Source organism: Gossypium hirsutum, chromosome A02, assembly GCF_007990345.1.
Source record: "Gossypium hirsutum isolate 1008001.06 chromosome A02, Gossypium_hirsutum_v2.1, whole genome shotgun sequence".
NCBI lineage: Eukaryota > Viridiplantae > Streptophyta > Magnoliopsida > Malvales > Malvaceae > Gossypium > Gossypium hirsutum.
In genome coordinates, this window is record NC_053425.1 from 73,880,273 (window position 1) to 73,892,287 (window position 12,015).

At 33.7% G+C, this 12,015-nt stretch overlaps 1 protein-coding gene across 1 annotated transcript; it reads right to left on the reverse strand.

The window, feature by feature from the left end:
* Positions 1–9,246: 9,246 nt before the first annotated feature.
* On the reverse strand, positions 9,247–11,504 carry LOC107934019 (heat stress transcription factor B-3). The gene is made up of 2 exons (XM_016866351.2): positions 11,043–11,504; positions 9,247–9,852 (listed from the first exon to the last, which is right to left on the reverse strand). The coding sequence occupies exons 1-2, from the start codon at positions 11,289–11,291 to the stop codon at positions 9,385–9,387; spliced, it is 717 nt and encodes a 238-aa protein (XP_016721840.1). The 5' UTR covers positions 11,292–11,504; the 3' UTR covers positions 9,247–9,384.
* Between the last annotated feature and the right edge of the window lie 511 nt (positions 11,505–12,015).

Consider the following 12,015-nt stretch of genomic DNA (forward strand, 5'->3'; position numbering starts at 1 on the left):
CAGTGTTTTTAAAGATTGATTTAAGATTTGGCTATTATCAGTTACGGGTTAAAGACTCGGATGTACCGAAAATTATGTTTGGAATGAGGTGCAGACATTATGATTTCCTTGTTATGCCTTTTGGACTAACCAATGCTCCTGCCATTTTTATGGATTTAATGAATCGGATCTTTAGATCGTATTTAGAAAGATTTGTTGTTGTGTTCATTGACGACATTCTAATCTATTCACGAGATGACTCTGAGCATGCTGAGCATTTGAGGATTGCGTTGCAAACCTTAAAAGTAAACAACTGTATGCTAAATTCAGCAAATATGAGTTTTGGCTTCGGGAAGTCAAATTTTGGGGACATATTATCTCGGTAGATGGCATTCTAGTTGATCCGAATAATATTTCTACAGTTATTGACGGGAAACCACCTAGAAATGTATCCGAAGTCAGAAGCTTTCTGGGATTGGCTGGTTACTATTGACGTTTCGTTAAAGGGTTCTCGATAATTGCTACACCAATGATCAGACTGCTACAGAAAGATGTAAAGTTTAAATGGTTTGAGAAATGTCCATAGAGTTTCGATTAATTGAAAGTATTGTTAACTGAGGCACCAGTGGGGTAAAGAATTTGTGATTTACAGTGATGCGTCATTGAACAGTTTGGGTTGTGTGTTGATGCAAGAGAGAAAAGTAATAGCTTATGCCTCCAAACAGTTGAAATCGCATGAAAAGAACTATTTGATGCACGATTTAGAGTTAGCCGCTATAGTTTTTGCATTGAAAATTTGGCGTCATCATTTGTACTGTGAAAAACGTTACATCTTTACTGATCATAAGAGTTTAAAGAATATTATGACTTAGAAATATTTAAATTTGCGACAACGGAGATGGCACAAGTTATTAAAATATTACAAGTTAGTGATTGATTATCATTTGGGGAAAGCTAATTTAGTCGCAGATGTTTTGAGTAGAAAATCCCTATTTGCTTTAAGAGCGATGAATACGAGATTTCCTATGACTAATGATGGTTTGATTTTAGCTGAGTTAAAGGCTAAACCGGTTTTTCTTCAGCAAATTTGTGAAGCTCAAAAGTGCGATACAGAGTTGCAAGTTAAAAGAAAACAATGCGAGTTGAATTGTGATTCAGACTTTCAAATCGGAGCTGATGATTGTTTAATGTTTCGAAACAAAATCTATGTACTGAGGAATTTCGAGCTTATTTAGAAAATTTTGCACAAAGCACACAGTGAATGTTCTTCTGTTCACCCGAGAAGTACTAAAATGTATAATGATTTGAAACAATTATATTGGTGGTCGGGCATGAAACGAGATATTTTAAAATTTGTATCGAGGTGTTTGATTTGTCAACAAGTGAAAGCCGAGCATCAAGTACCTTTAGGTTTATTACAGCTTGTGATGATACCAGAATGGAAATGGGATAGAGTGACTATAGATTTCGTATCGGGATTACCCATGTCTCTGAAAAAGAAAGATGCAATTTGGGTTGCATTGATCGATTGACGAAATCTGCACATTTTATTCTGATACGTACTGATTATTCACTCGATAGATTAGCTGAATTATACATTTCTGAAATCATTAGATTTCATGGGGTACCAATTTCGATTATTTCAGATAGAGATCCGAGGTTTGCGTTGCGGTTTTGGAAGAAATTGCAAGAAGCTTTGGGTACGAAGTTGAATTTTAGTATAGCTTTCCATCCACAAACCGATAGTCAATATGAGAGAGTAATTCAGATTCTTGAAGACATGCTCTGATGTTGTGTTTTAGAGTTCGAGGGAAATTGGGAGAAATATTTATCGCTGGTTGAATTTTCGTATAATAACAGCTTTCAATTGAGCATAAAGATGGCACCGCATGAAGCTTTGTGTGGTCGCAAATGTAGTACTCCATTGTACTGGACCGAGCTTAGTGAGAAACAGATTCACGGGGTTGATTTGGTTAGAGAAACTGAAGAAAAAGTGAAAGTAATTCGTGATTGTTTGAAAGCAGCTTCATATCGTTAGAAATCGTATGCGGATTTGAAACGGAAAGATATTGAATTTCAGATTGATAATAAAGTATTTCTAAAAGTATCTCAGTAGAAGAAAATACTTTGTTTTGGTCGCGAAGGCAAGTTGAGTTCGCTTTTTATCGGATGGTATGAGATCATTGAAAGAATAGGGCCAGTAGCATGTCGATTAGCCTTACCATCGGAGTTAGAAAAAATTCATAATGTATTTCATGGATCGATGTTGCACCGATGATCCATCACATGAGATTTCTCCGTCAGAGATTGAGATTCAACTTGATATGACATACAACGAAGAACCGATCAGAATTCTAGCACGTGAGGTTAAACAGTTGAAAAATAAAAGCATAGATTTAGTGAAAGTATTGTGGCAACGTCACAGTGTTGAAGAAGGTACGTGGTAGCCTGAGGAAGCTATGAGAAAACAGTACCCTAACTTTTTCACTGGTAAGATTTTCGGGGACGAAAATCCCAAAGGGGGGAGAGTTGTAACAACCCATTTTTGGTCAGATTGGAACAGTAATTTTGAGACCATAAATCTGAGGTTGAAATATTTATTTTACTATTATTCTAATGTTTACAGCATGAATATGTAATTTTGTGAAAGTTCCATTTAGAAATTTTATCGTTTGGTTAGCCAATTCGATAAAAAGGACTAAATCGCGTAAAGTGCAAAAGTACTGTTCTAATAGTTAAAGGTATCTATTAGCTATAAAACCTTAAAGTTAAGGTCCTTCAGTGATAATTAACCCATTAGTGAGTTAATGGATGATAATGGTTTGGCATGTAGTGAAATAAAAAATATTCATTAAGGTTATATTTTTAATTTAGTAATTAAACATAAAATAAATAAAAAAAAATGACAAAATAGTCTCCATATTTCATCTAGTCAAAAATTTGAAGAAGAAAAAGCCATGGAAATAGCTTGAAACTTTCAGCCATTGTTCTTGCTTAATTATATGTTATTTTTGACTCCGTTTTTAATGATTTCTACGTTTTTGAGATTGTTGCAGTTAGGTCTAGCTAGACCAGGGGCTATTTTGCAAAATTGTTAAAGATTTTGAAAGAAGTCACTGATGAATATGTATGAGTTTGATGTTTGATGATAGATTATGAATATTTATTATGAATTATACAATTTTATAAAGTAATTTTTAGTGTAAATACAAAATAGGGATTAAATTGAGAAATGTCTAAAGTTAGTGGTTAAAATGTGAAATAAATGAAAAATATGGGCTGCAATGGGTTTATTGTGAATTTCATTAATTTTTGATTTTATGAAATAAGGACTAAACTGTAAAAAATGTAAAATATTAGGGGCAAAAGTGTAAATGCGTTTCAAAGTGTGTTTTGGACTAAATTGAATAGAGAGGTGATTAAATAAGTTAATTTTGATTATATTTAGATCAAAATAGGAGAAATACGGACTTGTATCAGGAAAAAGATAAAGTTATCGACTAATCGACTCATTTTGTCGTTTACACATCCTAGGTAAGTTCGTATGTGATAAATTTCAATACAAATGTATTCCATATACTTTGATATTGCATAAATTGCGAATACGAGACTGAGGATATGAACGGTAGTGCTTCGACGATGATTCAACATTCAAAATCCCGGTTGAACCTTAGGAATAGTTTAGGATGCTAGTGACAGGTCATTAGGGGATATATTGATTTGGCTTTGGGCCATGATATAGCACTTTGGGTGTGAGGTATACTGATTTGGCTTCAGGCCATGCATATCAGCTGATTTGGCTTTGGGCCATGATATTAGTATTTTAGATAAGTTACCTTGATTTGGCTACAGGCAATGACATAGGTACTTATCGTGTGAGACCCTTAAGTATCCGACTTTTATTCCGAATGGTTTAACAGGTAAATGAAAGATGAGAATGGTATAAGATCATTAAGAGACGGTATAGGTATGTGCATATACCATATTAGCTATGAATCGAAGAAATGTTAAAGATAATATATAACTTTGTGAATGAGAAATAAAAAGGTTTGTTAGTTTATGTAAATATATGTATCTATATTCAATTGTTGAATTATATGTTTATGATTATTATCGAATTTATTTCATATGAGCTTACTAAGCTTTAAAGCTTACTTTATTTATTTTTCCTGTGTTTTATAATGTTATCAAAGTTAGCTCGGATTAGGGGATTGCCCGAGATCGCTTCACACTATCCACCTATCTTTTGGTACTTATGAACTTTGGTATTTTTAGTATATGGCATGTATAAGAACTTGGTCTTTTTGGTATTGGTGTTGTTAGGAATTTGGCCATTTGTGTTGGCTTATAAAAGTTGTGTTTATAATGTTGTATATGGCTACGTTAGTTGACTTATTGGGTTTGGTTGGTGATGTATGTATATAGGTGTGCTAATGCCATTTTGTGTTGTGGTTTATATTGCTTGTAGAAGGGTTAATTATGGATTATTAGTTGGAGTAGCTATTGGTTGAATTTGAGATTGGTATACTTGTGGTTCTAGGTAAATGAATGGTTGAAAATTTTGAGAGTATAGATCAAATAATACATATTTGTTAATGGTCATTTTGTTGATTTGGGAAGATAACGTTTGGTATGAATTTTGGAAGGCAGAATGTGGTATTTATGTTTTGTATTGATTGGTGGTTGAAAAGGTATAAGTTATGCTTGATTTGGAATTGAAATATATGCTTATTGATGCTATGCTATGTGCCATATTAGTTGTGTAGGTGTGCCTAAGTTTGGGTGGCAAATTGGCTTAGTAAATAGCCTATTTTGTCTACACGAGCAGAGACAGAGGCGTGTATCTTAGTCGTGTGTGACACATGGTCAAGTACACAGCCATGTGTCACCTAGTGTTAATTCTGAAATTAAGTCAGTATGCTCCACACGGCCTCACACACGGGCGTGTGACTTGGCCGTGTGGCATAAGTTAGTATACCCTATAGGTTTGGCACGGCCTAGCAACAGCCTGCCACAGCCTAGCACAAGGCCTGGCACACGGGCGTGTGTGGCCATTTTTAGGGCACATGGGCTAGCCACATGGTTGTGTGTGTAGGTCGTGTGACCCAAGTCAGAGAGTTACATGGAGTCAGACACAGGCTAGGATATGGCCATGTGCCCCCATTTTGAATGTCCAGACTGCCTGTGACACGGGCTTGTCTGGTGCCTGTGTGTCGGGCCACAATGGCATGTGTTTCCTGTTTTAACAAAAAAAAAATTAAAAGTTTTGTAAAAGTTTCTTAAGTTATCGGTTTAGTCTTCAAATCACTCTTAAAGTATGTTTAGAGCCTTGTAGGCTCGTATTAGGGACAAATTGATTGAGATTGAATAATGAAGGCTTGAATTGAGAAAACATATGCTAAATGGATGTTTATTTGTTTTGTAAGTGAATATTCAGCTCGAACAAGAATAAAATGAGTTGTTTTCGTTAATCTGTCCACGATAACCCAGATCGAGTCTTTCTTTTCAGAGTCAAAGGTAACCCTGAAATAAAATCCATCGTGACTCGTTCCCACATCCACTCAGGAATCATTATCAGTTGCAACAATCCCAACGGAACTTGGTGCTCAGCTTTCATCTGGCTACAAATTTTGTTATTTCACCTTTCATTCCAGGCCACCAATAATGTTGTTTCAGATCATTATATATTTTTGTATTCCTAGGGTGAATAAAAAAAACATTACTATGTGCTTCGTTCAACAATTCTCGCTTTAACTCAGAATCGTTCGGTACACAAATTTGATCTAGAAAATATAAACAATCATCATTCCCTATATGAAAATCAGATTTCTAACTGCTTTTCACTAATTCAAGCTTCGACAATAAATTTGGATCATTTTTCTGAAGTTCTTGAATATTTGATAAAAATATCAGCTTTTCTATCAATTTCGCCAAAATAGAACCATCACGTTCCAACATTAAGTTTGCATTCATAGATTTCAGAGCAAACAAAGATTTTTGACTCAAAGCATCAGCAACAACATTAGCTTTCCTAGGATGATAGTAAATTACTAAATCATAATCTTTTAGTAACTCAAGCCATCTACACTAACGCAAATTCAAATCTTTCTGATTCATCAAGTTTTTCAAGCTTTTATGATCGGTAAAAATATGACATTTCTCACCGTATAAATAATGTCTCCAGATCTTTAAAGTAAAAACCATAACAGCCAACTCTAAGTCATATGTTGGATAGTTCTGCTCGTGAGGCTTCAATTGTCTTCAAGCGCAATCACTTTACCGCTCTGCATCAAAACACAACCTAGACCACAAAGGGATATGTCATTATAAATGATAAATTCTTTCCCAGTTTTAGGTTGAGTCAAAACTAGAGCTTTAGTTAATAGATTATTCAATTGCTCAAAACTATTCTGGCATTTATCAGTCCAGACAAAATTAACATCTTTTGGCAACAGTTTAGTTATCAGGGATGCTATAATGGAGAAGTTTTTGACAAAACACTGATAACATCCCGCTAAGCCCTAACAAACTACGAACCTCAGAAACATTCTTTAGAACTTTCCAATCAACAATCGCATATATTTTATTCAGATCAACACAGATACCATTAACAGGGATAACATGACCCAAAAATCCAACCTCTCGCAACCAAAATTCACATTTTTTTTAATTTCGCATAAAGTTATTTTTCACGCAGAGTTTGCAACACAATTCTCAAATTCTTGACATGATCTGACTCATTCAACGAATAATTCAGAATATCATCAATGAATACTACAAAAAAATCGATCTAAATACGGCTAAAATACTCGAGTAATCAAATCCATGAATGTTGCAAGGGCGTTAGTCAAATGAAATTGCATCACTAAAAATTCGTAATGATTGTATTGAATTCTGAATGCAATTTTCGATACATCAGGATCCTTAACTTGCAAGTGGTAATATCCAAATCACAATCAATATTTGAAAATATCGTAGCTCACTTCAACTGATCGAAAAATAATCAACCCAAGGTAAAAAAATATTTATTCTTGAGATTGACTTGATTAAACTGCCAGTAATCTATGCATAATCTCATCGATCCATCTTTCTTTTTCACAAATAGAATAGGAACACCCCAAGGTGACACACTCGGTCGAATAAATTTGTGGTCTAATAATTCTTGCAATTATACTTTTAACTCTTTCAAGTCTGTAGGAGCCATTCTGTACAGGGCTATTGAAATTGAAGCTGTTCCTAGCACAAGTTCAATTACAAATTCAACTTCTTGAATCTGTGGTAACCCAATCAATTCTTTAGGGAAAACATCAACATATTCTCTAACTATCGGTACTTGATCGATTTTGGATTCTGCCACTTTCAAATCGATAATATATGCCAAATAAGCTTTGCACCCTTTTCTGGTCAGCTTATGAGCTGAAATTGCTGAAATCATGTTTGTCACACAATTGGTCCCATTTTCCTTAACACAAATAAATTCACCACTTAGATGTTTCAAGCTAACTTGTTTTCTTCGACAACTTACCATCACATCATGTTCAGACAACCAACCCATTCCCAAAATAAGATCAAATTCATCAAATGGTAATAGCATCAAATTAGCAGGAAAGTCATAACCTTGAACTTTCAGTGGACATAATTTGCAAATCTAATTAACTAAAACACACTGACCAAGTGGATTTGTTATTTTAACAGTTTACTCAGTTGACACAACAGGTAATTTCTCATTGTCTACTAATGCAGTGCATATATAAGAGTGTGTTGACCCAGGGTCAATCAATGCATATACATCAATATCAAAAAGAGAGAAAGTACCAGCAATAACATTCGGGGTAAAAGCTTCTTCTCGAGCTCTTTACGTATGCTCTAATAGGTGCTCTAGCTTTAGAACGATCAGCTGTATATCTAGCCTTTCCTCGACCAGCAATAGCATTCTTATCGTTTCCCAGCCTTATGCCTCTCTGTGATGTAGCTTCAAGCTTTGTAGATTGATTTCCCAAATCACCATGACGCTTTGGACAGTTCTTGAGAAAATGATCAGGAAATCCACACTGAAAATAGGTTCTTAACTTAGATCGACATTTGCCAAAATGCCTTTTTTTCACATTCCTCAAAAACAATCTTCTTAACATTTCTCACGCAACCAACAATAGCAGCCGATGAATTAACAGATTTCAAGTTACTCTTTCTTGGTCTATCTCTACCAGTAAACTCTAAAGGAGTAGTTGATCGATTTGCATCATTTCTAAACTTCTTTGACAGAAAAGTTCGAGCTGATTTAGATAACCTTCGTTTGTTGAAATCTGGGGATCTCAAATTAGATTGTCGTTTACTTTTGCAGATTTTTTCAATTTTTTGAGCTCGTTCTAAGAGTTGTACAAAATTTACGTAATTTCAATGCTGCAACAGACATCCAAATTTCATCGTTCAAGCCATTTCAAATCTAATGCACATATATTCTTCATTTGATACGATATTATAGGCATACTCTTGTTTAATTGTACAAACTCCCGTTGATACTCGACTATTGATTGATTCCCCTGTTCCAAATCAAGAAATTCTTTCTTTTTCTTGTCTAGGAACAACTGATTAACATATTTCTTCCTAAATTCTATCTAAAAGAAGTCCCAGTTAATACAATCATTGGATGTCATTGTAGTCAAACTATCCCACCATGAATATGGCTTGTCTTTCAGCAACGAAACCATACGGCTTAAATAATCTTTGTACTTTTTTATCAATAAAGTAGCATAGCATAACTTATATAAAGATTCGATACAAAGGAGGACTTGCAATCTCTACCAATACAAAACACGGCATATTTCTCATTAGTTCCTAGAAAACCTTGTTCTACAAGCAATAGCATCGGCACAGTGGTTGCCTTCTCAGCAAACATGAAGAGCACAATTATTCTAAAAGGTCCTCAATAAGGTCTTGGAAACATCAACACTAGGATAAAGCAATAAGCTTCTTGAGAAGACTACTGAGAGCAGTTGCATCAACATAAACAATTAATTCATCAATGTTCAAATGAATCCAAGAAGTAACCCAACAACCATATTCGAAGTAATACCAAGAGAAAAAAATGAGAGCTCGTAATCTGTTTTCTCTCATGGTTTTGGATCAAAGCACCAGCTCCTATTAAACTCGAATTACCAAGAGAAGAACCATTGCTATTAAGTTTAATGGTAAAGGAAGAAAAATAAACGTTCTTAAATTTTCTTAGGCAACAGCTAAAATTTTAATAGTAATAGAAGGTAACGAATGTTTTTGGTTGAAAATTATCAATGTATAAATTTATATGTTAATAATAAATCACCTAAAACCTTAAAAATGATTTATAAATAATTAAACTTTTTAATATATAACACTATAATTTACCATCAATAGATAAGTATATAGTAATTATTTGCAGGCTTGAGATAGCAAAACGCTTGCGCTTTCACTGATCTCATCTCTCTTCCTCTTCCTCTTCCTCTCGCTATCCCCTTCAATTTCCAACTTCACTCCAAACAACATAGGGCTTTCATCGTCATCTTTTTCTTTCTCGAACTGTGCATAATTAGCCACCAAATCAAGAAGTTCCTTAAATTTGCTTTTCATGCTTGTCAGCTCCCAGTTCAATGCCCCATTTTCCTTCCTCAAACGCTTATTTTCGTCCATTAGGTTGTTGAATCCCGACGATGAACAAGTTGACGAAGACCTTTGATCTTCCTCACACTCCAATGGTGATGACGCTTGAGCTATTGCACTGTTCTGTTGCCTATTTGCCCATGATTTTCTTCTTCGGATTTGGGAAAGTAGCTCTCCTTCGCCCTTTCGAAACATTTCGTTGCTAAATTCCCATCGACTAGTTGCAACTTTCCGAAATCCCTACGGACAAATAAATATATGCAAGGTACATTTACTGATAATATTTGTTTTGGCCAATACTTATTAAGCATATAGTTTGGATATAATATGGCCATCATGCATGCTATGCGGGATCCATAGACTCGAGAAATTACTAGTTTACCACTAAAATAAAATCTCAAAATATAAAATTAAGAGTAGATCTAGTAACTCTAGACACCGTGAACAGTATAAACACAATGCAACATCAAAATAAAAACATGAACTTAACAAAATGAAATAAATATGTATATTTATACAATACAAATTATTAACTTGCTTAAAGTTATAAAATAATCTGAATATAACTTAAGAAATACACAAAAAGGATATGAATACGAAAATTGTCAAAATTTAAGTAGGAATTAATTGAAACATATATGATTGAATATTTTTCAAAAAAAAAAGTAAATTAATGAAACCAATAAATTGATGCAAAATAATACATTTTCTTTACCGTGTGACAAACTTTTATTCACATATAGGTACATGAGTCAATGTTAGAATTTGGTACTTAGCTTACTATAATTGCATATATGAATTAAACTTTAGATTCATAATTATTTCTTTTAGATGCATATTTTTGTCCAATCAAAAAATTCTTTTGGGAAAACTATAGAAAATCGGTAAAAACATATCCAGATATGATTAAATTAAAATTAAAAGGCACCGAACGCATCCATAAAACGTTTTATTTTATTAGGTTAGACCCCCAACGTGCTTTTTAGAGTCGAGCTTTAGTCAAAAATAGTAAAAGAGCCTCAAAGTTTTTTTTTTTTTGCACATTTGACTAAAATCTATGCCTCAAATGTCTAGCACAACCGACAGAACACAACACATAAAAACAACAGCCATCAAAAAACCAGCAACAACCAAACAAGTCACCAACTGCAAAGTATCTTAACACATCTTTACGTATGGTATATCTAAGTACATTTTCTTTTAAATGATAATACCTAGGTGAAGAAAAAATTTGTTGAGGGACTAGAATAAAAATATAAATTATTGAGGAGTCTACTGGAACTAAAATTTTTATGTTAAAAAGGATAAACTTGAATTATTGATTCTGAAAACCAAGTCAACTCAACCTAAATGATAAAAACCGATGTTAAAAGAAATTTATGACACGAGCATCAAACATCAAGGAAAAGGAACAAGAAAAAACTACTTACGTAAGTATTAAGCTGGCGGACAAAGCTAGAGAAATTGCTATGCTTGAAAAGTGCTGGGAGGAGATCACGGGCAAACTCCGCCGGCTGCCACACGACAAAACCTGACCCGTCTGCGTTCCACGATATAACATCATTGGTGATCGGATCCTCCACTAACATGTAAGTCTTCAACAAAAATGGTGGTGGTGTTGATTTCCTTACATATTCTAACAAACCTTTGTTATTATCACTTCCCATCATAGATTCCATACTAATACAGAAAGTGAAATCTATATAATAAGTATTGTGTAAAATTAAATAAAACGAAGAAGAAATTAATTCAAGGATAAGGGGAGAAAAGAAGAAGGGCAGTTAAGAACTCCCAACCCCAACAATAGAAACCCAAGACGACTCCACAGTTCATGAGAAATGCAAGGGCAAGGTTTTGGCTTTTCCCTTCTCTTCTTTCCTATTTCTCTCTGAAACGTATGTTCTTCAACCCCCTACCGCTTCTTATATTAAAGGCATTGTTTTACTATGTATGTGGGTCCATGTGTTACTATGAACCTTACTTTTGGCACGCCCAATTTGTAAATATCTAAAGGAACATCTGATTACAATTTTTTTTTTTTAAATTTCGATTTGACCCGTAAATTCTGAAATGGTATTTAGTAGTTTTTCTTTAGTGTAGATGCGAATATAACTTATTTCACGATTTGTGCTATGAAATTTACCCATTTTTCACTTTACTATTTAAACTTTTTTTATCCTTTTTTTTATATAATGTACATTGCTTCGTTATGGTTTTTGATCTAATTTTTCAAGACATTAAAAAAGAAATGCCACGTACTGATTTTTATATTTTCATAAAAAAATTTACTTGAATTATTTTTTAGCTTAAAAATATATTTATTAAAATTTCATTTAACTAAAAAAATAAAAATTGTATTTTTTTTAATTCTTTTTCTTTTTTTCATGTTCTCTTTCTCCTTTT

What these genes read in the sequence shown, in the direction of transcription:
- LOC107934019 (XM_016866351.2), bottom strand. Translation starts at nt 11,291, where the DNA reads ATGGAATCTATGATGGGAAGTGATAATAACAAAGGTTTGTTAGAATAT. An exon ending in TCCGCCAGCTTAATACTTAC is followed by an intron (nt 9,853 to 11,042) that starts GTAAGTAGTTTT and finishes ATTTGTCCGTAG; the next exon opens with GGATTTCGGAAAGTTGCAAC.